The sequence below is a fragment of the Columba livia genome, chromosome 24 (assembly GCF_036013475.1).
Source record: "Columba livia isolate bColLiv1 breed racing homer chromosome 24, bColLiv1.pat.W.v2, whole genome shotgun sequence".
In the NCBI taxonomy this organism is placed as follows: Eukaryota; Metazoa; Chordata; class Aves; order Columbiformes; family Columbidae; genus Columba; species Columba livia.
The window spans coordinates 960,449-984,645 of NC_088625.1; the positions used below are offsets into that span (position 1 = coordinate 960,449).

General features: G+C 58.4%; 2 protein-coding genes across 4 annotated transcripts in view; both read right to left on the reverse strand.

Moving 5' to 3' along the window:
* DSCAML1 (DS cell adhesion molecule like 1) overlaps nucleotides 1-14,255 on the reverse strand; it is an 89,667-nt gene extending 75,412 nt beyond the window's left edge. The window contains exons 1-3 of one of the 3 annotated variants that reach the window (XM_065040148.1): nucleotides 13,997-14,237; nucleotides 5,421-5,738; nucleotides 2,734-2,880 (exon numbers count right to left, since the gene is read on the reverse strand). In XM_065040148.1, coding sequence (XP_064896220.1) covers nucleotides 2,734-2,880; nucleotides 5,421-5,738; nucleotides 13,997-14,039 — 508 coding nt within the window. In that variant the 5' untranslated portion in view covers nucleotides 14,040-14,237. Of the gene's footprint in view, nucleotides 1-2,733; nucleotides 2,881-5,420; nucleotides 5,739-13,996 lie in introns of all 3 variants that reach the window. The other 2 variants (XM_065040149.1, XM_065040150.1) reach the window with 2 other exon arrangements.
* A 7,311-nt stretch (nucleotides 14,256-21,566) lies between these two features.
* Nucleotides 21,567-23,978, reverse strand: FXYD2 (FXYD domain containing ion transport regulator 2). The gene is made up of 6 exons (XM_013372127.3): nucleotides 23,885-23,978; nucleotides 23,082-23,120; nucleotides 22,895-22,969; nucleotides 22,108-22,144; nucleotides 21,940-21,970; nucleotides 21,567-21,758 (listed from the first exon to the last, which is right to left on the reverse strand). Exons 1-5 carry the CDS (start codon nucleotides 23,976-23,978, stop codon nucleotides 21,946-21,948), a joined length of 270 nt encoding a protein of 89 aa, XP_013227581.1. The 3' UTR covers nucleotides 21,567-21,758; nucleotides 21,940-21,945.
* Between the last annotated feature and the right edge of the window lie 219 nt (nucleotides 23,979-24,197).

Below are 24,197 nucleotides of genomic sequence, written 5' to 3' on the forward strand. Positions count from 1 at the left end.
AAACCCCCCTGGTGCAGCAGGGCCGTGCAGACACAGCGTTTCCCTGCAGTTGCTCGGGGGTCTGTTCCAACGCAGAGCAGGAGGTGCCCTGCGGAGACACCCCCTGCCAGAGCCCCGGGACACGGCGGGCAGGGGTGCGTCCTGCACCGGAGAGCAGCACCTGGCGCCCCCCATGGCTGCGGATGCTGCCACAGGACCCGCCGCGCCAGCCCGCCCCCCAGCAGCCGGACACCCCCAGGGACGGAGGCTGTCACCCAGGAACCCCACGGTACAGCGGATGGTCTCCAGCGGGGCTTTCTGCGGCATCCCCAGCCACCCGCAAACAGCCGCCAAAAGAGCAGCAAGGCTTGTCTGAAAAGACACGGCGCAGGGGCCCAGCAGCAGAGCCCGGGAGCCCCTAATCCCAGTTCAGCACAAAAAGAACCCGAGGAAGCTGACCAAAGGGCCACCCAGCCCAGAAACACAGCCCAGGGTCTGAGATCGGCTTGCTGCCCCATTGCTGAGCTGCAAAATATGTGGATTCGGTGGGGGAAAAGCAGACATTAACTGTGGAAACAGTCGCTTCAAAAGAGTTTTCTGCCACAGAGAGGTCTGGATGGGGATCTCTCCTGCTCCTGTGCACCAGGACTGTTCACCCCTGCTGCACCAAGCCTGCTGGGGGATGCTTCCCTCTCCAGAGGGAAGTTTTGGGAAAAGCAGCTACTGTGGCACAGCAAAGTTGGGAAAACACACCACGCCATGCAGCTGTAAATAGGGCTTGGGCGCACTTCTGAGCGAGCTGCGGCGCTTGCACACACCTTTGCTTCCTGTGGGCTGATGGGAGCAGAGCTGTGGGCGCCGTGTGTGCAACAGCCGCTTGATCTGACAGTTCAGAGAGCGCGGCTGCGACTGGAGGAGCTGCTGGGGTTGTGCTCCAGCTTTCCTGCCGCTCCCTCCCAACAGCACGGGCTTCCTCCTCCTCGACATCCTCCTCCTCCATATCCTCCTCCTCCTCCTCCACATCTTCCTCCTCCTCCTCTTGCCCGCTCAGAATTAGGACAGAAGCAGAGGTTCGCCAGCGGTCAAGAAAAGACCATGTTTTTGGTAACAGCAAAGCCAGTTTTAGCTCTATCACAAGTGCAATAAAAAAAATAAGCTCCAGGCAGATACTATATTTGTAATCCAACAGCAAAACATGTTTGCTTGTGTTGACTCCGCACTGTAACACAATTTATATGTTCTGTCTTTAGGGTAATTATTGTTTTAGAATGTTAAAATCGTTCCACTCTAATTAAATCATCGTATTACAAAATCCACTGCCACGGCAAACTTGAGAACAAGTCTGGTTAAGATCACGCAAGTGCACGGGTGACGAAGTTGCTGCCGAGCAAAGCACCAAAGCAGCCAAGCAGCCGGGCTCTGCAAACGAGGGTGCCGTGCGTTTTCCAGAGCCGCTGGCTGCCCGCAGCCCAAGAGGCCATCGCCCACCGGCACCCGCCCCGGCACCCCGAGCCCCGGCACCCCGCTTCGCTTGGCCTGTGCTGAGTCAGCACACGAGCTGCCCTCTGGAGCCACAGGCCACCGGCGAGAGCACCCGCAGCCCTCAGGAGAATCTGCCATCCCCCTCCAGGTGAAGCCCTTTGCTCCTTAAGCTCCTGGAGTGAGAACCGTCCCTGACAGAGGGATCGGAGCGAACGGCCCGTGGTGCCCGGTCAGCGGCACCGGCTTGTGCCGATCCCAGCAGCACCTGCTCCCACGGCCCTGCCCGCGCAGCAATGCTGCAGGAACAGCGAGACTTGCTGACCTGTGAGCAAATATCAAGCACGGAGCATTCACTTTAGGCAAAATCCTTTAATTCTCTCCGGATCCCCGCGGGGAAAGCGGTATTGATTGCTTTACTACGAGCTTACACATGCTGTGCAGGGCAGCCAGCGCTGCCATCAATACCGGCGCTGAGGAGGGAGCCAAGAGGTCACCCCGGCACACGAGGACACGGGGCTGGCCCCACGCTGCGCCCAGCACCTGCCCGCAGCCCCCGCGCTGCTCCAAACCCGTGACGAGCCAGAGCCGGCGGTACCGATGCGCTGCCGCACAGCACGGCTAGGCCAAAAATCACCCAGGGCAAAACACCCCGAGCTGCAGAGTCCCTGCACAGAGCCGGGCTCTGCTGTCCCCCTGCGCACCAAGGCACGGCAAGGCCAGCGCTGAGCAGGGCACGGCCCGGGCTATGGGGCAGACGCACGGGACAGGGGCACAAAGCAGGTGCCAACACGGCAAAGAGGCACACAATGCCATTTTGGTCACGTTCCTTTCCCCACGGCTGAAACGGTTGTGAAAACTTGCGAGAGAAGTTGGAATATCTACTTGTGCATCATCCTGACGTGAAAACCAGCTCTGACCGCGGGAGCCGGGACACGAGCAGCACATGCAGACGCTTCTCCTCCTGTCCAAACCCAAAGCGCGCTGGCTCGCGGGGAAGCCAGGACAGGGCACACGTGCTGGCACACACCAAACATCCGCCAGCCCAAAACCACCAAAGTACTAACCGCATCACCAAGGAAACTCTGAGCACAACACGTCTGCTCCCACCGCCAATGTCTGCCAGTACAAAGCCGCAAGATGGTCATCAATAAAAGCTTTTGCTTGGGCAGCACAGGCACAGACAATAAGCCAAAAATAAGACCCTCCACGACTGAGTCTCACACATGGCAAAACAGGTCAGAGTTTCCAAAAAAACAGTGGCTCGTCTCTTACCTGGGATGATAGAAACGGTGTCTTTCTCCCAGGACACAACGCTAACGTATTCCTGCACTGAAGAGGGGATGAGGCACTTGAAAACAGCCACGTTTCCACGCATCGACCTTTGGTCCTCCACCCGAACAGTGTACGGTTCCCTGAAAACTGTAGAGAAAAGCAGATGGTTGGTAGCATGACAGTGCTGGGAGAAAACACATTTCCTCTTGCTTTAATCCCACGTTTCCCAAACAAACCAACCCACCCAGCAGAAAGCGGCTTCCACCCAAAACACTTGGCCCACCTTCCCGGGGAAGGAAGCGGCTCTGCTTTGGAGAACGTGCCGAGGGGATGCCCGGCCCTGCTGCTGGGACCCTGCAGCGGTCCCCAGTGTCACCCCAGCTCGCCGCTGACACAAGCTGCTGGCTTTGCAGTCACCAAAGCTGCTCAGGCAGAGGTTTGCAGCTTCAGCACAGGGACCAAGGGCATTCAGTAGCTGTAAGGTTCAGGCTCCCTAATCATTTCACTGCTGGATGCTGAAAACGCAGCCACAGGGCAACAGGGAGTGACAGCCGGTGACACAGAGCCTGGCGCCCTCCTAGACCCGCCGAAGGAATACTGTGGGAAGCAGGTGACAATCTTCCAAGCCACGCCACAGCGGGAGCCATGAGCTGTCCCCACCACGTGCCCTGCTCCTCTGGGAGCTGCACAACCCTTGACACCCCTGGACCAGTGACAACTCCCCAGGGCCACTGCCCTCGCCAGGTGGGCTGGATCCACCCCAGCCTCTGCTGAAAGACACCAAGGAGTCGCTATGCCCAGTAACAAACACAGACACCATAAACTCCTCAAGTTTAAGCATAAAACACCATGAGTGCAGGTGTCTCCGTACTGTAACAACTGTGCCCTGCAGGATGCAGGCACCGCGGCATCGCTATCGTGAGGCACACGTGAATTTGTTTCGTTGTTTAACAAGAGCCTCATCCAGAGCAAAAGCAGCTCAACAAACCTCCAGTGACAGAATTCCTCAGCAGCCCCCAAAGGAAGGTGTTTTCCCGCAGGGAAAGCACCGCTGGCCATGCATTGCATTCCTCACACAAACCAGCAAGCCGCCTCGATCTCCCAGGTTTTTGGGGCACCCTGCTCTGCTGCAGGAGGGTTGGGAGCAGGCTCCAGCCCGCTCTGCCATCCACCCGGTGCCCTGGCAGAGGACGAGGGCCGGGGCCGCGAGGACATGGGGAGAAGCCACGGAAAGGGACTCCAAAGCAGATTAGCTGGCCAAAGCCTCTTTAACCACATGGAGCAGGTTTATTCATGGGCTTTAAAGGCCAGCGGGGACCACAAGGAACATCCAGCCCAGCTCCTACACACCCACCACTGCCGTGACCTGAGCCTGGCGCAGACCTGCTGCATGGGCAGCACTTGTCCCCATGGCTGTCCCCAAAGCCAGTCCCCGCACTGCCCAGCTCTGAACTGGGGCTCCTGGCCTTTTGCTGCCGCTGGGAATAATTCCCGGGTTAACACATGGCCACAACCAGCACACTTCAGACCCTCCACTGCCTGCAGAGCTTTGCTCCATGTGCTCACCAACAGCTTCTCCAAAGCTTCCGGAGATTTTCCCAACGCCTTATATTTTCAGCTGTGTTTCATTCGCTTTCTTTATACAGCTTTAATTGGCTTTGCTCAGTGCACTGCCATTACAAAGCACTGGGGAGCGACTGGGATGCAAGACGACCGGGAGGAAGCAGAAGCAGGGGAACGTTTCACGACCATTTCCAAATGCCATAAAGCTGAAGCACTTCACGCTGCCACAGCCGGAGCCGTCCTGGTGGCCTTAGAGCCCTGGGTGTGCATCCCCACCACGTACTCACGGCTCCTGCTCACCGCACCTGCTACGGGGACGGGGCGGCTGCGCCCTCAGCTGACCCCCCTGACAGGAGGGGTGCACTAGACCCCATGCCGAGAGGGCGGGCTGCAGCCAAGGCTCAGCTCCGCTCCTGGCTTGCGGTGACCCCGCGGAAGCCCTTGGCATGCAGGGGAAGAGCCAAGGAAGGCTGCCCGCCCGGCAGGAAGGCACGGACCACGACACGCCTGCCGTCCCCCCTTCACCAAGCTCTGGCTTACGGGTGACCTGATAGTGCTGGTAAATCATTCACTTTGCAGAAGGGGGTTAGCACCAATTTACTCTGCAGTACAAGGTATTAAAATTAAAAAACCCTGTAGTCACTTCTGTCATGTTCCCTCTGCTAGCCCCACTTTTAATAGGTTACATAATGAAGCCATTCCTGGGCTATTAGCCCTCCTCAGCCTGGTCAATAATTTACTATAATGGCTTTTGGAATCAACTCTTTGCCATACTCCTCCTTTTTTCTTTCTTTTTTGCTTAATAAGCCTTAGCATGTTGGGGCTGGATGCTCCAGCGGGAACAGACGGGTCTGAGGAGCGCTGTGGGGTCTCTCCGCCGCAGACAGATGTGCTCCGGCTCCTCCCGCAGCCACAAAAAGCCCCCGTGCACAGCTGGGTGCGATAACACCAGCTCCAGGGGAGACAACCTCTCTGGCTGCGAGTCTGCAGCCACATCGCGGTCTCCACGCACCCGCTGCAGACCCCCAGGCTGCGTGTCCCCTCCCTGCTGCCACCCCAGCCCTGTCCCCGACACTAAAAGCCAGCACCTCATCTAAACCCCAGTGCCCACAGAGAGCTCCTACCTGCTTTAACACGGATATTCGGGCTCCTGATTTTGCCAGCCGAGTTCTCCGCGGTGCAGAAGTAGTCGTTGTCGTGGATAAAGCTATTGAAGGCTGATGGCGAGAAGGGGTAGAGCTGCAAAGTCCCATTGGCATGGACATGCCGGATGTGGGGCACATCGTAGATGTCGTCGCCCGTGGCCAGGTACCACCGAAGGACGGCGCTGGGTGACCCTGCTGCCGGGCAGGGGATCACCACCCCCACTGTGCTGGAGAAGGTGACCTGCTGGATAGAGTCGTTCACAAAGTAGAGGCTGGTTCCAACATCTTCAGCATGTGCTGCAGAGAAAGCAGAGGCCACAACGGCGTGGGGTTACTACAGAAACAGCCGATCCCCAGCGGCACAGGCAGCACCCCCGGCACAGCGCCGGCCCCGCGCGGCAGGGCAGGGGAGCGGCGGAGCACCCGTGCGTGGGCTGCAAGCGTAAAGGCCACCTTCACAGGCCAGCGCTCTCACTGGCAGCATGGATCAGGGATCACAGGCACCTCACAAGGACAACGAGGGGCTGTGCAAGCCAGGGTACACAGGGCAGCCCCCCAAGGCCTCCCCGGGTGGCCGTACACACCCAGGCAGCTCTGAGCACATGGTCCGGCCGTGCCTCAGCACCCACAGGGCTGAGAACACCCACGTGCAGCAACGAGGAACCAAGCACAGCAAACCAACACCATTTCTCCTGCAAACCCCAACGTCCCCCAGACCGGAGCAGCAGCCAGCCAGCACCCCTGTGCCTCATCACTGCCCATCGGCAACACCAGCACAGCCCGTGCAAACCTCCCAAAGCAGGGCAGAGATCTTTGCCCACCACCCTGCCACTGCCTCCAAACACTGCAGCGCCGGGAGAGGGGCAGGAAAACTGGGTTCCGTGCTGCTCCCCTCTGTCGGAGCCAGGGGAAGCCCAGGTCCACCCTGCCCAAAGCCTGAGCTGCCGCCTGGCATCGCCACATCGCCCATGGGAAGATGGAGATGCGCAGGTTCAAGAGCACAGTCCAAGGCATCGCCCAGATGCCCAGGAGCATCTCTCCGGGGCACCACGAGTGCTGCAGAAACGCGCTTCCCTTCTCCACAGCGAGGGAAGGGACCTCTCCACCCAACTGCTCCAGTCCCTCCTTCCCACTCTCCAGGACCACGAGCTCCCCCTTCTCCACCAAAGCGAGCAAGATTGCCTATAAATAAGGATGAGGAGGCCCCCAGTCACTTTAGATCCGTTTTCTTTTTTTAGCCGCACTCTTTCCAAGTGGGCGGAAGGACAGGGATATAGCAAGCGGCCCCCGGCGGGTGTATTAATAGCTCTGGCTGAGAACACGGCTCGTGGTGCCGCAGAGCCAATAAGCAGATCACTACTGTGCCGCCGGTTCAAAACGAGTCACGGGGGACCCTCTGTGACCTCGATTTCTTAACTTGGGGAGGAGGAGACAGGAGCTGGGGGGAGAAGGAAAGCCTCGTCCGTCTGGAGAGCCTTGCTTCAGCTCTGAGGCCATCACAGCTGCTCGCCGGAGGAAAGGCTGGTTGAGTGCCTGTCCTGGCTCCGTGTCGTGCCACCGGCCCGCTCCACGCTGCCCTCAACCACGTCAAGACAGAAAACCCCGAGACACCTCACCCTTCCCAGAGCAGAGTCCTCTCCGTCCTCCTCCCAGCTCACGTCTCTTTCAGGACCCACTAAGTCAGAGGCAAGAGCACCTGGTTCTTGTTCTCTGTGTTCTCTGCACTGAATCGTCACCTAAAATGACAAAGTTTCCTCCTTCATCTACTCAGAGCCCTGCTATCCCATGTCAGGGGCGTTGCCCAGCCCAGCAAAGCCACCCATGGAGCGGATTAGCTCACCAGCAAGGTCCAGCGCTGCCACCACACGAGACAACAGATTTGCAGGTGAAGAAAGCATCTCCATATCTCCCCACACCCCAGTTCCCTGCGTCCACACACAGGCAGAAGTAGACAAAGCCATTTAATTTTCCTCCCTTACTGACGAGCACCAGAAGAATGACGGACCAGAGGAGGAATGTGCTCCAGCTGAGCCCACCGTGCAGCAGCGCCAGGCTTTGCAGAGCCACGGGGCCACCGCACGCCCTGCAGATGTCACTTGGTGACATCTCCAGGCTGGTTTGTCGTCACGAATCAGCACTTCCCTTCATCGGAACAGCGCGGTGCTTCTCCCAAATACACGAAAGAGGGAAGCGGCGTGTTTGCAGGCAGCGGAAGGAGCACGGAGCACGTGCGAGCAGCACCGTGCTATTTGCGGCGCCGCCTGAGCGCGGCAGAAGATGGCTGGAGCCATCACCCATCGCCTGCCGGCCTCGGAGCAGGAGCATCCCACGGTGCCCAGCGCCCCGGCACCACCCGGCTCTGCCCCAGGCCCTGTCCGCATCTCCCAAACCCAGCCGGGGAGGGATCCCACCACCATAACCGCGGGAGAGCATCCACAGCCTGCCAGGGAAACCTCTCCTCCCAGGCAGCTCTAGAGGGACGGGTGAGAGGCTGGGGCGGAGAGTGGAAAAATACCTCATAAACAGAGAAATTCAGATTACCCGTAAAGCTTTTTCAGGTCAAAGGGGGAAACGGATTTTTAATAGAAAATGGAAGTTATGGGATTGGCAATAGTTATGTGACAGACGCATAGAGTTAAATCCACATAATCTCCTTTACCATTTAGCATTGAGCACCATCCTAATTCCATGTTTCATAAAACTGTCTCCAAATCACTGAGAGAGATTAAACATTTAGAAATAGCACTGCAATATTTTTAAACCAGAAATCACTGCTCACATCTGGTCAGATGTGCTGACCCTAACCTACATATCGAGGGCATTAATTCCCATGAACCTGAAAAGAGGAGGCTGGAGGAGCCAAAATGGAACAGTTAGTGCTGAGGAGGACACAGCGGCGCAGGCGCGCAGCACCAGCCCCGGAGACCGGCCGCCGGTAGCTGGAAGCTGCACAAAGCCCAGCGCGCCGCCGGAGACTTTGCTAGTTATTTTAGTTATCTAGTATTTTAAGTTATCACAGTGCAATCTTCTTAAATTGTAGTAAATTACAACCTAGAGGTATTGAAATATTAATATCTCTATCTGAGCTGGGAGAAGCAAGCCATTTTGCTATCATCCCTTCAGAATATTTACTCGTCTTGCTCGCTGGACTTCCCAAACTCCGCCAGCTCCAGTGGCACAGCCAAGCCGGCACCGCAGAGTGCAGTGCTGCGCCTAACCGCCCATCTGCTCTAACGTGGGGCTGAGGCAGCTGACCCTGGGATCTGTCACCAAGCCACACACTCCTGGAAGCAGCTGAGATGGAGGTGCGAGTCCTGCACGAAAGCCCAGCCTGCGTAAGCACACAAATGCCATCACCTCCCAGGCGAGCGCCCAGCAACGCAACGCAACCCCTCCTCTCCCCCAGGGCTCACGGGAAGAGCCCGTCCTTCTCCGTGACGCGGCTCTAGGACACACAACAACCAGCTGCGTGCCAGCCCAGTCACAGAGACGTTCCTCCTGAGCTAAGCAGCCCTTTCTGACCATGATGCACACACATCACCCATCTCAGCAAGCTACTTGCCCAGGACACCGCAGCCAGTCCCGTGCCAACCCCAGCAAGCTCCTCAAGGCTGAACAAGGTCTTTGGCACATCAGTACCTGGGTGGAAACCCCCCAGAGATAGGAAAAGGCTAAACAAGGTGCGTTTTGGGGGTGCACACGCAATCCTCCAGGCACAGGCAACCCAGCCGGGGCTGACACTGCTCCTCAAGGGGCGGCAGAGGCCACTGACTGCCTGAGCACTTTACAACACGGTGGCCATGGGAGGCCTGACTATTTGCCACAATTCCATGTGCTGTTGGCATTCAAGAGGAGGTTTTGCAGCACCTTGGGAAGGGCAGGCGCCAGACTCGAGCTCACATTATCCTACCAACTGCACCCTTCCCAAGCCCTCCTTCCCGGGGCTCGGTGCTCTGACCGCCCAGGTGCCCGTCGTGGGTGAACTGCTGCGGCACAACCCCAACCACAGCCAGCAAGGGGCTGCAGGAGCCACCGGGGCTCCTCCACAACCCCAACCACAGCCAGCAAGGGGCTGCAGGAGCCACCAGGGCTCCTCCACAACCCCAACCACAGCCAGCAAGGGGCTGTAGGAGCCACCAGGGCTCCTCCAGCCACAGGCTGTGACGGCTGCAGGGACATTGTGAAGAACAGCAGGCTAATCACCACCTAGTCGCTCATTTATTATCCTCATTAAGGGTGCTTGACACCTGCCCTGTTCAAGGAGAAAGTGAACTGAAGCTTGGCACGCATCGCGGGGTGGGAATTACAGGTAGGTGGCAAGTCCTAATCTTTCCTCTCTACTGCCTCAAGATTCGACAGTAATTCCATCACAGCCTGCCCGCACATTTGTAATGCTGGGGCAGCGGTTGGCCTTCCCTGGAACGAGCATCCTTCAAGCCCTCATCTTCAGGACACTTTTAATAGCTTTTCTCCTAACGAAGGGAGTGACCTTGGAGCTGACAGAGCGAGAAGTGGCATCTGTGAGGAGCATCACGGAAGGGACGGGGAGAGAGGCAGCTGAGATGAGAAACGCGAGACCGGCGGCCTTTGCAGCGGAGCACAAGAGACGCACACAGCCTGCCTCCCATCTTGGGGGTGGAAGCTGTGCCGTGGAACACGGAGCGAGGCCCGAGGCGTTCAGCTGGTGCCCAGCGCAGCAAACACTTGCCCCAGCACCTTTCCTGCACCGCAGCATTGTATTTTGGGCACCGCAGGAGTCCCACCCTTGGGGCACAGCCCCTCTGGTCTGAACACCACGGTCCTTCCTGACTCGCAGCCGCTGTCACCGCAAACTGGAGAAGGAGCCAAGGAGAACTCTGCCTCTGGTCCCCCGCGGGTAAGGGCATCGCTCACACACGAAGCCGCCTGCTCCTTAGTGCATCTGCATGGAAATTAAGGCCTGAACCACCTACAGCTATTACGACAGCACCCAGGCTGCAGCTGTAACCCTTGCCTGGATTAAAAAAAAAGCATTCCCCGCTGGTTTGCCTGTCCCTGGAGCAGCCCACGTCGGCTTGCTGGAGGTACCGGTCTCAGTACCCCATCCAGACAGGGGGCTGATCCCGAGCAGGACGTCCTGCAGCTCTGCACCACCTCCCAAGCACCAAAACCTGCCCGAGCCTCCCCTGGGGACCCCCAGTGCTCAGGGGTGAGGAACTAGCCAAGGCACCCCCTTCCACAGCCACACTGAACATGAAGCCCGAGGAGCAGCAAACAAGTCCCAAAAGGACATGTGGTGACATTACAGAGCCCGGGGAGGCCAGGGCCAGGCCAAGCGGGTACACAGGATGCATCAGAGGCCACACACACTTGCTACCAGGCTCCCCGCGGAGCCACCGGCCCATGCCGTCCGGCACACCGCAGCCCGCACGCTGGTGTGACGAGGTGGAGACGAGGATTTCTATTATGCAGCCAACGGGTATGAGAAACGGGAATGGAGCATGCTCCAAAGCCTCGCTCACCTTCCCTTCTCCCCTCTAAGTTGTGCTCAGCCCCTTCTCTCCCGCAGGAGCCAACACGGCCCTTTCAAGAGGCAGCAGCTGAGGCAGCAAGAGAGAGCCGGGAAATGCATTTCCTAAATATTTGGTACAGCTCTGCTGGCAGATGATGGCGGCAACATGCAGATTGTATGTGGTGGGGGTTATTTCTTAAGGATCTACAGGCAGGGAAAGGATAACTGACAAAATCATGATTATGTAAAAATATGTAGCTGGCTATAATCTAGATTCCAAAGACAAGAAACACTCTGCACCCAAAGCTGCCACTGCATAAGCCTCCCAGCAACGCACGTGCCGTAACGACTGCAACAACCAAACACCTTCCTCCTCCGTGCCCTCCTAGGAAGTCACACTTATTAACAGCCTGCTTATTTGGCTGCGAGATGACTTCATATGATCCAAGGCACGGCTCAGAACTCGCGTGCCGCCACGTCAAAAGAATTCCTGCCACAGACAGAAGCTTCCAGCTTCATTCTTGCACTCGGTTCATCAGCTGCTTCAAAGGAGGACGGAGCGCTCGCCACCCATCCCTGCACCCCGGGACCAGCCGGGCAGAGACCCGAGCACCGCGGCACAAAGACACCCGGTGCCGCGGCTGCCCAAAGCTCAGCCCGCAGCCCCGTGTGCGGGAAGGGCTGCTCCACCGCACAGCCCCGGCACTCAGCACCCGCGCCAGGCACAGCCTGCGCCTCCAAACAACAAATGCACCAGAAACATCCGGGTTGCCGACATGGGTTTTCTCATCCAAAGGCAGGGGCAGCCCTGAGCCCACAGCAGGTGCAGGTAAGGGCTGTGGGCAAGTGGCCACGGTGACTCTTTGTGCGGGGAAATTTTGGCTCTCCGCAGGGTAAGCCGGGCATGGCGAGGAGCTCAGCACTGCAGGCTTCTCCTCTGTGCATTTAATGAGGTTTCCATGTTTCATTTCAGAGACAAACGAGCGCTGTGCCACGCTGGGGGGCCGAGATGGGGAGAGATTAAAAAACACAAGCTGCATAGTTCACTGCACCCAATACAGGAACATAATGTAAATATAATGCCAATATAAATCAGGCGGCAGAGGGATCCAGCGAGAACACGCAGGGAGATGCTTCCCCAGCTCCAAACCTCTCAATTTTGACCAGTGTGCTCTTCATCACGCCACTCGCCTCCCCTCCTCCTCTGCCTGGCTGCTCTCACCCACCCTGCCAGACCGTCCTTCTGCTCAGCCCCCTGTTTGTTTGCTTGCCAACCGCCCATTTTGGTTTATTTTATAAGCAGGGGAGAAATAAGCAGCTACAGCCCATCGAGGGATTTCTCAACTTCAGTGGTCCCTGGATCAAATGTTTATTTGCTTTCTGTTTCTACTTGAGCTCTTGTTCTACAGCAGAAACATGTTAAAAGGATGTGCTTCAATGCCCAGAAATATTAAGTATCTGAGAGGTTTATCATGCATTAAGCAATTCATTTTTTTATCCTATTATTATAATGAAACTCCCATTGTATCGCGGTCCTCTCTTTGGAACCATCTCGCTTTAACACTTTCTGTCACCAGGACTGTTCAACACTGGAGATACATTTTATTTCTTAAAAAAGAGAAAATGAGGCCACGAGGAGTTGTGCTAATGGAGGCTTTTAATTTGCCGTTCTCAGAAGAGATAGCTCTGTGGGAAGAGATCCCTTTCCAAGAAGCTGGGGCTTAAAACATGCAAAAGTGATACAGCCGGTGCAGCTCTTTATCATTTTGACTATTGGGGGGCAAGAAATTGTAGCATCCTTGGTGGTTATTTGGGTTTGGGTTTGATTTCTCCTTTTAGCACAGTAAAAAATGCAAATGTAAGCAAAGCAGACACTGGCACATTCAGCTCAGCAGATCCTAAACACAATAGCGATTTTGGGTAAAGCTCCCAAACGCAGCTTTACTCCAGCTCAAATAAAGCAGCTATTCCATAATTAATAATTGATGGAATAATTGATCATCACCACACAACTGGACAGGATGCCCTATTAAACCTTGGTAAATATTTTTCATTGGATTAACATTCAGCTGAATGGGTAATGTAATAGGCAGCAAGAGAAGTCTCACGTAAAGACGCAGCTCCATCCTTTTTCTTTCACTCTCCTCATTTCCTAAAATTTCCCCCTTGCTGCTCTCAAATGTCAAAAAAGATAATTAGGTTAAATGACATTTTACATCCTCCGAGCAGACAACTTTCCAAAAGGTGGGCGCTTCCATTACCGTATCTGCAGGTTAGGTCATGTGCAAAGGGATAATTTATTACAGAAAGGTAATTAAAAATTCCCGCAGATTCGGAAATGGGCAAGTCCTTTATGTAACATCGATTGATTGTTGTAACAAATGCACTGTGATTTAACTACTCATGTTACGTGCCGCTCCTTGCCTTTCTTTTTTAATTGCACCTATAGCAGAGGCTCGGTTTACAGTATTACCTCTATAGATTTGGACAGAATTCGCTTAATCTCCAACTTTAAATTCATCTCTAATCTTCAGGACAGCGTCTCCTAGATACACTTGTTTCACGATTTCCCCCCCCCCCACCCAATCTTGTTTATACCAAGCCACTGGGTTACACTTAACACAGCGTTCCCAGAGGGAAGGATGCGCTTTTTAAAGCATCGCTGGATTTCGGCTGAGTAGTCCCGGGAAGTGGAGACACAAGGCACAGCTCTCGGAAGCGCCGCTGCGAGCCCGGGCCGGGGATGCTGCGCACGTCGGTGCGGCGCTTCAGCCCGGGCGACCCGCGGGGCTCGGCCGAGCGGCGGCTCCGCGATCGCTCCGGGCCGCGCTGCCCCGGCCCGGCGCCGCCGTCCGCACCGAGCGCTCCGCCAGCCCCGGGATGCGCACCCGGAGCCCAGGGGACGCGCACCCTGAGCGCTCCTCGCCGAGTCCCGAGCCCGGCTCAGCCGCACCGCCGGCAGCCCGGGACGCCCGGCCGGGGCTCCGCTCCCGGGGCGAGCCCGACGCCACCCGGCCGGTGCCCGGCGCCCCCCCCCCCCCCAACCGCCCCCGGGGCCACGTACCTTTCCGCAAAGAGTACAGCAGGAAAAAAGTTACCAGCCACATGCCATAAAGAGCAGCTATGGCCCCGGGCTGCGGCGCAATTGCGGACGGTGCGGTGCCCCGGCGTGCCGCGCTCCCTGCCGCCGCGCTGCCCGCCCGGGTGAGGTGCCCAGAGCCCAGCTCGCAGCCGCTCCTCCTCCTCCTCCTCCCGGAGCCCGAGTGGCGGCGGGAGGGGGGAACGGGCGCCCGCCCACTCCCCGCCCCCGCGCCCCGCAGGGCTCCCCTGCCGAGGGGGAGCGCCCGGCTGCCCCCCACCTCCTCCGCGTCCTCCTCCCCCGGGCGGCGGCCAGCCCGCTGCGAGCAGGGGGTGCTCGGGAACACCCTCCCCCCGTGGGCACCGTACCGGCACGGGCTCGCAGCGGGGCAAACAGCCGCCGTGTCCGCGGGCGCACCCCGGGGCGGTGATGCCGGCTGGGTCGTGCCGGTCACAGTCCATAAAGCCGAGCTCTCCCGGCGGCCCCGGGGGGCTGGAGCGCAGCGAGCGCGCTCTCCATCCTCCGCCGACCCGCACCTCGGCTGCACAAAGGCGGATTTTCCCGGGATGAGCTGTTCCCCGGCCACAGAGCTGGGGATACCACAGCATAGCTGGGACACCTCGAACCTGCAGCCGGAGCGCTCCTCCTTCTGGGGCCCCCGGACACTTTGTAGCAGCTTGAGGGCAGAAATGAAGTTTCCACCACACAAACAGCCCCAGACCAGGCAGCTCCCCGAACAGGTGACATACGCAAGACAGGGCCTAGCAGACTTCATTACACATGCATCCCTCTAGCCAGCAAACAACAAATAAATACTAGTTAATGCTTTACTTTGAGGTGTATTTATCTAAGGCTTAATTCAAGCCTAGGATCTTACTCCCAAAGACTTAGTTGCACCAAAGTCAATTTGTCTAGACCATTAGAGCAGTTCAGAATGTCTTTTATTGAAGTGATTATAGCAGGTTTTCTTTGCTTTCCAATCCAAATTTGTTGGAAAACAAACCAAAAGGCTGAAGCATTCTAATTTCAAACAAAACAACAGATAGAAAAAACATTATGGTCTGATTTTTTTAAAAAACACTGGTTACATGTAGTTGAAAACCTAACCACAATCACCCAGTAAAAAAAAAAAAAAAAAAAAAAATTAGAAAAACGAGCTCCTTGGCCATTTTCAGCTCACGGTGGTTTGTGGCAATTCTCCACACTTGGGAGTCCCCTGGGAGAGCCAGAGTGCCCACCCTGTCGCTGAGGTGGTACTTGCACAGCGTGGGTGAGCGATTCCCGTTTCAGAGAGGAGGGACGCAGCCAAAGGACGTGGAGAAGCCGGCAGGGCTAAGGCTCCCGCACACCCCCCGCTTCCCCTCCCTACTCCGGGCCATCCACAGAGATACCCTCCTTTTATTGACGAGCACGCCAAGGGCAGCTGGCACCTCACCCACGGACACGCACCTGCCCAGACCTCCGTGCCAAGAAGCCCAGAGCAGAGGTGGGAGCAAACAGCGTGCCCGTGCTGCGTGGGTCTGACACACCGTGGACTTCCCTCCTCCTCTCCGAGGATCTGCTTCCCGTTGCTCGGTGCTGCTGAGCTCCGTCACCACCCCCTGCTCGGCCCGTTCCCAGGCCGCCTCGGCAGCTCCGCTCCGTCACAGCGCGTGGGTGTCCCCGGCACACAGCCCTCCCACGCGTGCACGTGCTGCTCCCCGGCCCCACGCCGCTCGCTGCTGGCTCATTCGTACCGCAGCCGCGCCACCGGCGTCCCGAGAGGCGATGAAGCGGCAGCTGATGCACACCCGGTGCCCACACATCCCTCTAGGAATCGAGGTGCATTTCAATCGCCACCTACATCCACATACAGATGTTAGCCGATACTTCGCAAGGAAATTGGTATTCAGACCCACACCCAAGGCAACAAGCAAAGCCCCGGCTCTGGGGAGCCTCAGCCGCATGCCAGGCACCTGCCCCCTTCCTCCTCCCCAGCAGCTGCTGCAGGATGGCAGCACAGCCGCAAAATCTGCTACAGCATTTAGCTCTCCGGCACACAACGCGTTGGGTTTGGTTGCAGTTCCTGCCCTCAGCAGTGAACAGGAGGGCACAAGGGGTGGCAGGAGGGAGAGGGGCAGCTGGCAGGGCACCCACTGCCACAGCACCCGCAGAGCCCCACAGATCCCCGTTTGAGGCATGTGCAGGGGGAGTAAACACTACTCACTAGTTAATTTTTAGTTCCCTTGACTGTTCAGCATCTCCAGAGAGCCTCCTCATCACCTGCAGCTCAGAAAAATCAGCCTGCACCAAGAGCACTAACCTCCCCCTGCCAAGAGCTCCCTCCTCCAGGACAGGGCAGCATCTGCTGCCAAGACGAGACAACTGCTAAAGGCTGACAGGGTGAACGAGCAGCCCCCGGCCGCACTTGGGGAGCCATGGTGAACCCTTGAGCTGCGTGCACCATTTATTACAGCCCGTTTTGCTCCTCCGTTGATGGCTCAGCCCAGGCCTTCGTCAGCCTCCCAGGCGCACGTGTGGGTCTGGCAGCAGAGGGCAAACAGCCAGAGCTGCCTCCTGCACACCCAAACCTGGGACTCAGCTCCTTCCCCCCGCCACCATTTAGGGACACTGCCCTGCCCTCAGCTCCCGTATTTGAAATGCACAGCAAGCATTTGCGCATCGCCTTTGCACGAGCGTTCAGCCCGGAAAGCTGGTATCCTGCTAACATCCATCCCATCAGACGGCTGTGATCAGGAAGGGCTGAAACTCATCCCATCAGTTATCTGGGCAGCGCTGACCTGCACTTTGGCAGCGCAGCAGAGGCTCCCGGGAAGCGAGGCCAGCACTAACACACTGGAGAAGTACTTCCCACACTCCTGCAGCCACCGAGCTGCTAACAGAGAGCGAGCAACCTGGCAGAGCCAGCAGCAAGCCCGGCTGCACGGCCAGCCAAAGAGCTCATCCTAAAGAATTATTTCCCTGGCCCAAACTCCACACAAGACACATAAGAAATTACAGCAACACATGCCCACGCGCAGTTCTGAGTCCTGTTTTCCCACTTCGGGAGAAGGGACCCTCTGTATTTCATCATAGCAGAACGTGTACATCGGGGTCTTTCCCTCGTGCTTTTGCCTCTCCCCTTGGGCAAGGAGCAGTGTTGCCACAACCACTCCAACCTGACCAGCCTCCTTTTACCCCCATCCCCAGCACTTGCTCCAGTTCTGGGCAGCATTTACACTCAGCTCCAGGACGCCCAAAGCGCAGATCTCTGGGGGTCACAGGGGTGTCTGTGCGCACACACCCTGTTAGCCCACCAGCTGCTTTCCCCCACAGATATTTCTTCCTCTAATACATTGAAACCAGCCTCCATACAAACATGCAGAGAGTCATAGAGGAAAGCAGCCAAAAGGAGGGTCCCCCCCAGCTCCCAGGGTCAGCTGCAGCCCACGGTTTTGCCCTGGGTCAGGGACCAGGCGCTGCAGAAGGACACGCAGCACTGCAGGTCACACAGCACTGCGGGGAGCATCCCTCACACCCTGTCCCTCCGGCCGGGGCACGGCTCGCCTCCCACCAGCCCTGTGCCCCCAGCTGCCCTCCCAGACAAATCCCCCGGAGGAAGCAGTCATTAAAACAACAGGGCTACTTACCTGGTGTGAGCCGATTTCCACAAAGCACTTCCCACACAGCCACGAACTTAGCCTCACAGCACCTCTCCAGCATCAGAGCCAGCACACGGTGACCCCTCACCGGCCACCCTGCTCCATGGGGCCAAGCTACAGGCTGTGGGGTGCCCTGCCAGCCCAGCCCTCCCAGTAACTCCACACAAGAAACATGAACCTTCAAGGTGGAGGAAGCAAAAGGCTTTGTGGGTAATTGCAGATGGGCTGCAGCTGGACTGACACTGGGCACACCTGGATGCGAAAGGGCCAGCTGTGTGCAATGCCTGTCCTGCCCCCTGCTCCCTTCCCAAGGCTGGCACTGTGCAGGGGCTGCACAGCACGCTGCGGAGGGGGGAAACACCCCCCACTTTGTTGTAACCATGTTGCACCCCGCTCTGTGCCTCAGTTTCCCCAGCAGCTGCTGCCACATGGGGAGGTGCAAAGATAAATGCCCTGGAGGTGATGAGGGGCTTGTACCTGGCCAAATGAGGCCAGCAAGCCCTTGGCCAGGCAGGTGCCCACAGGTCAACATGCCCACAAACTGGATCCTCCTTGAGCCCCTTGGTCACTTGCACCACAGAATCAGCTACATTACCATAAGGGATGAGACTCAAGTCCCCTGCGGGTTGTGAAGGGCTCCAGTCGCCCCGGGGCCAAGCGGGACCCGGTGCCCAGAGCCGGGCTTTGCTGCTGGGGCGGGCAGCTGGGATGTGCCAGGGCCGGACTGTGCTCCCGCTTCCCAGGGAAGGCATTTTCCAGGCAAAAAGCTTGATTTTTGCTTCCCCCTAGTGTTGCCGTGTCACAGCATCCTGGCTGGCTCTTGCCATCCCAACACGCAGCCAAGGGCTGGATTTCCCTGTCGCCCAAGTGATTTGGGAGCCATCCCCGGGCTGGCGGTGCCGAAGCTGGGGTGCTGGGGCTGTGCTCTCACCACATCGCTGCCGCGTGGCCATTCCGCAGGCCCGGCTCCAGGACAGCCGTCCATCCCGGTGTGGGCAGTCATTTCCTAATAACCACTGCTTTGGGGCACGTGCAACATGGAAATGAGGCCTGAGATGCTGTTTACTTTGGTTGGGAGGATAATTTAAGACTGTGGAGCACTGCTGTTTTGGCAGACACGTTGCTGTTGATGGATGCGCCACCTTCCTGGGAGCAGAACAAAGGGAGAACGAGGCGTGTGGCTGGCTCCTCGCCAGCCCGGCCCCATGTCTCCAACAACAACTGGTCCTCTTTGGCTCCACTAGCCACCATTTGCTGCCCTCCTGCTTTAACTGATGAGGAGACATTTTGCGCTCGCGGACCAAGCGCGCCCCTGGCACGGCGGAGATGGCGGAGCGGTGCTGGCGAGCTCCAGGCTGGGCGAGCTGAGCAGCCATCCTCCCCGGCTGCTGCTCCTGCTCCTGCCCCCGTGCCTCATCTCCTCCCCTCCAGCTGGGGATTAGACACAAATACTGGCCAAGGCACAGCCAGTCAGAGCCCCCCATCTCGTACCTGTCTGTCCAGAGACTGGTGAAGCAAACAGGGAATAGCCAGTGCCAAGGGGAAGCTGTTCAAAACTGGAAGTCTTCCCAGACGAAAAGGACACTCCAGTTGTCCACTGTATTATTTACCCAATCCCCTTTGTGTCATAGAAAAGATTTCCTTTGAGAAGATTAATGGCTCAAGGGACTGTGAGATAAATCCTCCAAGATTGCCTGGTTCAGGGGAGAAGACAAACGCTCGTCACCGAGGCCAGCAGCTCCTGGCTGACCCGTGGGGCTGCGGGCACGGGGAAAGGGCTGCAGGGACAGAGCTTGTCCTCTGCTTGGGACCATGGCCACTCCTGCCCACAGCTCCCAGGCTCAGTGTCCAAAGCAAAGGCCTGTGGAGTGTGGTGAGGCGCAGAGAGCCTTGCCGCAGAAGTGGCTCGTGCCTCTGTGCTGCCCTGGTGAGCAGGGGCTGCTGGCAGCACACCTGCCCTGCCACAGCAGCACCACATTCACCACACATCATACCATTTGTTCGTGGCTTTCCTCTGTTCCTGGTTCCCAGGTGCCAGCCTGGAGGGGCACCAAGCTAGGCTGCTCGCAGTGTAGCTCTAAGAGCCTGGTCTCCAGATGTAACCCCAGGGCAAGTCTCAGGTGCCAGCAGCACGTCCTGCTCTGCTGCTGCACGCCCTGCCAGCATCTCTGACCCGTGGCACAGCCCCCAAGCCCCAGCTGGAGGTGCGAAGGCCTGTGCGAGTGTGCGTGCACACGTCCGTGTCCGCAAGCCGTGCAGAATAATGCTATTAATGCCATCTGGTGCCGAGACAGAGATCCCCCCGTGCAGGGAGCCAGACACGGCTTTTCGTTCCCCTTAATCTCCTCCCTCGGAGCTGCAGGGCTCAGTCTGCAGGGCTCCCTGGGGGGCCGGTGCCAGGGGACGTGCGCCCTGAAGGGCATGCCTGTGCCCCGAGCCCTGGCATGGCTGGGCACTGCGGAAGATGGGGAGCCCTGGGCCTCAAGAATGTGAGAGCCCACTGCGGCTGGGGCTCATTTCGTCCCCTGGCTGCTGTGTCCTTTAGCTCTGTCTTTAGGGGGACACAACCACACTGCACTCCTTGCTGGCAAGGACCAGGCTCAAAGCGGGAAGCAGGCAGGCCTGTGCTGCAAGCAAACCCTTCAGCTTGTCTGTGCTGTTCAACAAGAGCTTTTCTTCTCCTGCCCACAGACGCTGTGACTTGGAGCTGTGCAGAGCTGCAACGAATCTTTGTTAGTGGGTCAGTGTCAAGTCAAAATTATATTTCAAAATAATCTCCTTACTGTGTTAAATAAGCACCTCAGATTAGACAAATTGCACGGATTTTGTCTAATAACCTTCCCCCGGCTAATCCTATTTTACTGTCAATGCCTGACCTCAATCGAAGCCCAAAAGGACCAGGTGAGCCGGTTTCTCCTCCGCCAGCGGCGCCGAGGTGCTGGGGCTCCCAGAGCGAGCGGCCACGCACGTCCGAGGACCCAGCAGAGCCTGCCCAAAAGCGGGGACACTCCGAGCCGGGCAGGAGGCGCTCGCAGCCCGGCCCGCTCCCGCGTGTGCGCAGAGCGGCGGGCGCCAGGCGGCAGCAGCAGCGCGGCCGCGCCGGGAGCGGCACCGGGAGCGGCACCGGGAGCGGCACCGGGAGCGGCACCGGGAGCGGCACCGGGAGCGGCACCGGGAGCGCATCGAGCTCCGCGCTGTGCCCGGCGCTGCAGCCGCGGGTGCTCGGGGTGCCGGGCAGGGCTCGGGGTGCCGGGGGTTCCCGGGAGCTGCGGGCCCAGCGGAAGTGCCACCGGGGCCACCGCGCTGCTCGCTGGGTGGCCGTGTCGGACCAGCGCACCGGCGCTCCCGCGGGACCCTCCCTCCTCCTCGCTCGCCGCCCAATTGCGGGAGAGTTTTGTTCCTCTTTTTTTTTTTTTTTTTTTTTATTTAAAGAGGTGTTTCCGTCTGTGTTCAAAGACGAGAGAAGCTGTGAAAGCAGAGAGCCGGATGCACCATCCCAAACCTGTTCTTCCCGATAGTGACCCCTGGCTCAAGCACTCCAAGAAGGCAAGCACACCAACAGCCCCGCACAACCATTTCTGCAGCGGACACGGCCTGCAGGCTGCACAGTGCAGGGCGGTGCTGCAAAGCCCTGGCTGTGAATCCCAGGGGAAGGGAACGTGCTGCAGGATTTGGGCACCATTAGCCGGGGTTCATGCTGGGTGAGAGGGGTGTTTCTTCCGAGCAGCCAGGGTGGCCAGGAGCAGGAATGTTCCTGGTGCAAAGCCCGTTGGGGACAGCTGCTCCGTGCCGCGGCTGTGTGAAGGAGTGAGCGGAAACCTTTTCTGGGTCTGTGTTGGAAGATATCTGCAGGGCACAAAAAACATTGGTGCTGGGCCAGGAGAGTGGGTGATTCAAATGCCTCAGGCACAAAGTTTAACCTCTCAGCTTGAACTTTATTAGCCAAGAAACTCTTGCTGGATCTAACCGAGGGGAAAGCACGTGGGCAATTTGCGTTCTGGCCCGGCCTGGGGTTAGCGGGGTAATGGATCCACTGGAGCGGGGCAAGGGGTGGCCCTTGGCAAGGACTTCTCTGCTTTGGATGAAGTTCTGGTTCCATGGCGGCTCTGAAACCAGACAGAGTGGGAGGGTTACACGGACAGGGCCAGCGTGTCCTAGCTCCTGTTCCCCAACATACACCCCCAAGTGGGTACTTCTCTGAAGCAGGGTGCCTCGAAGCATTGCTGCCTGGCAGAGGCAGAGCCAGGCAGTCTGGCTGCCATCCAGGTGCATCCTCCTGCAACCTACCTGCAGCTACAGGTCCTCCTCCTTTCCTTGTCTGTGGGGCAGAAAGCAAGGGGAGGTGTGTTATGTCTGAGATGGGAGGGAGCACGAGTTGAGACCCAAGCCCCTTCAGCTCGTGGGACTGGGACAGGGAGGAGAGGTGAGGCTGATCCCAAACCATGCAATACCCACCTCCTCTTCTTCTTCCCCCCGCAGTGGAACCGCTGGCCTGGGGGCAAGAGCAGCAACTGAGGCCTCTTGTGGATGAAGCCTCCCCCCCTGCCCCATCTCACCTGCCCCTCTGTGCTCCGGTGAAGTAGTCCTGCTCACAGGCTGGTCCCCCAGTGGGGACCACCGGGTTTGGCTCCTGCGGGAACCCCCCCTGCACCGCCCCAAACCCCAAAGCTGAAGCCCCTGGCACTGCCCAGCAAAGCACCAGCCACAAGATCCTGCTCAGATGTCTGCCTATTTTCCTAAGCTGCCCCCACAAATGGAGGTGGTTTTCTTATCTTTCTCCCTAAAACTGGTGGGCAGTGTCGCTGTGTGCAGCTTCCATGCTGTGGCTGTCCCCAGCCCCATGGAGCAGGGCGGTCAGCACCCGTATGCATGGGCAGGGTCGCAGGGTGCCCTGCACCCTCAGCACTGGGTCTTTCTGGGAGCTGCCGAGGTCTGAGGGCTCTGGGAAAGCTGGTTTCTCACTCTGGAAATGTCAGAGTTTTCTCTGCTATTTTTAATTAGTGACCTTCTCTCTGAAGCCTTGATGCTGACAGGGCAACGCTAAATATTTATGTGGTCTCCTTCCCAACTCGCTGTCTATTGGGAGCTTGCCTAGATGGAATTTTCCCAGGCGGCCCCAGTGGCAGGCGATGCCCACCCCTCATGTGCGGGGCAGGGTTGGCAGCCCCCCCGCCCCGGCACCCGGCCAGCGCCTGGCACAGGGAACAGAACCCAGGGGCACCGGCCCAGCCGGGACACTCACTGAGGATGACGAGGAGCCCGATGACAAAAGCCACAACAGCAAAGATCAGGCCCCCGTTGCGGATGGTCTCATAGTCTGGGGAGGAGAGGCGAGCGGGTGTCAGCGCGGCCAGGCTGTGGGGCTGAGCCGCGGGGTGCGCTGCCCGTCCCGCCGCCCGCAGCCCCGGCTGCACGGGGCACACACTCACCATAACTGAACCTGTCCAGGCCCTGCTCGGGCACTTGCTCTGGAAAAGAGAAATCAAAGTGAGAACCGTGGCCTGGGTGCTGGGCTCATGGTGGGCACCTGGATAAAGAGGCGAGGAGAGGAAGATCAGGAACGCAGGCTGTAAGCAAGAGTGCTCCAATTTCCTCAGGGTCCAGCCGAGCCAGTAAAGGATTCCCAAATTCCTGTTTTTCACCCCAGGAAGTTTAAAGTTTCGCAGGATGCGTTCACAGGATGCACAGCAGTCGAGTGCCAGGTGAAGCTGCAGACAGGCACCCAGCTCAATTGCTTCGAGCAGCTGGTTGCTATTTGCTATGGCTGTTCCACGGGCAGAGCAGCCTCAGTGGTGCCCTGGGCAGTGCCGCTGCCCACAGGACTCAGTGGGGCAGCGATGACCCTGGTCTGGTGGCACAGAGCACCCAGCAAGCCCTCGGGCAGACACCTGGCACCGCTGTGCGTCCCGGCAGCCTCCCTCCACGCCGGCAGGACGGAGCCACCTTACCTGACGGAGCATCCCTCTGCCAGGAGCCATTTGGAAGGAGCGATCCCCCTGAGAAGCCGAACGCCAGCCAGCACCAAAGCGCCAGCGGGCTCAGAGCTCTGGGGATTCATCCCTGTGTCTCCCCCGAATCCTCCGTGAGAGCTTTCCCGTGCAGGCTCCTGCGTGGCAGGAGCGACCAGCCCTGTTCCTCACACGGAGATGCCCCCATGAAGGTGTCTGCCCTCCCAGGGAAGCCCCTTTGGGGTGGGCTGAGCAGCAGCACCCTGGTCCCCCGAGCACCTTACCGTCACCCATCGCGTCGGTGTGGCGTCCGGCGGGCGTCTTGCTCTGGCAGCCCGCGCCCACGGGAAAGCACATTAATTGAGAGGCAAACCTCATTAAACATTAATGGCCTCGGTGTAATGTTTATCGCAGTCACGCGGGGAGGCGCAGGGCTCCCGCCCGCCTTTGGGAAGGAGGCCTGGGAGGGGAGGGCAGGGTGCGCACCCACCGTGCCAGCCAGCGGGGAGAGCTGGGCACCCTGGAGCTGCGGGTGGCCCTATTCCAGCTGGGGGGGGTCGGCACACCATCCCTTGCTTTCCAAACATCAGGCCAACC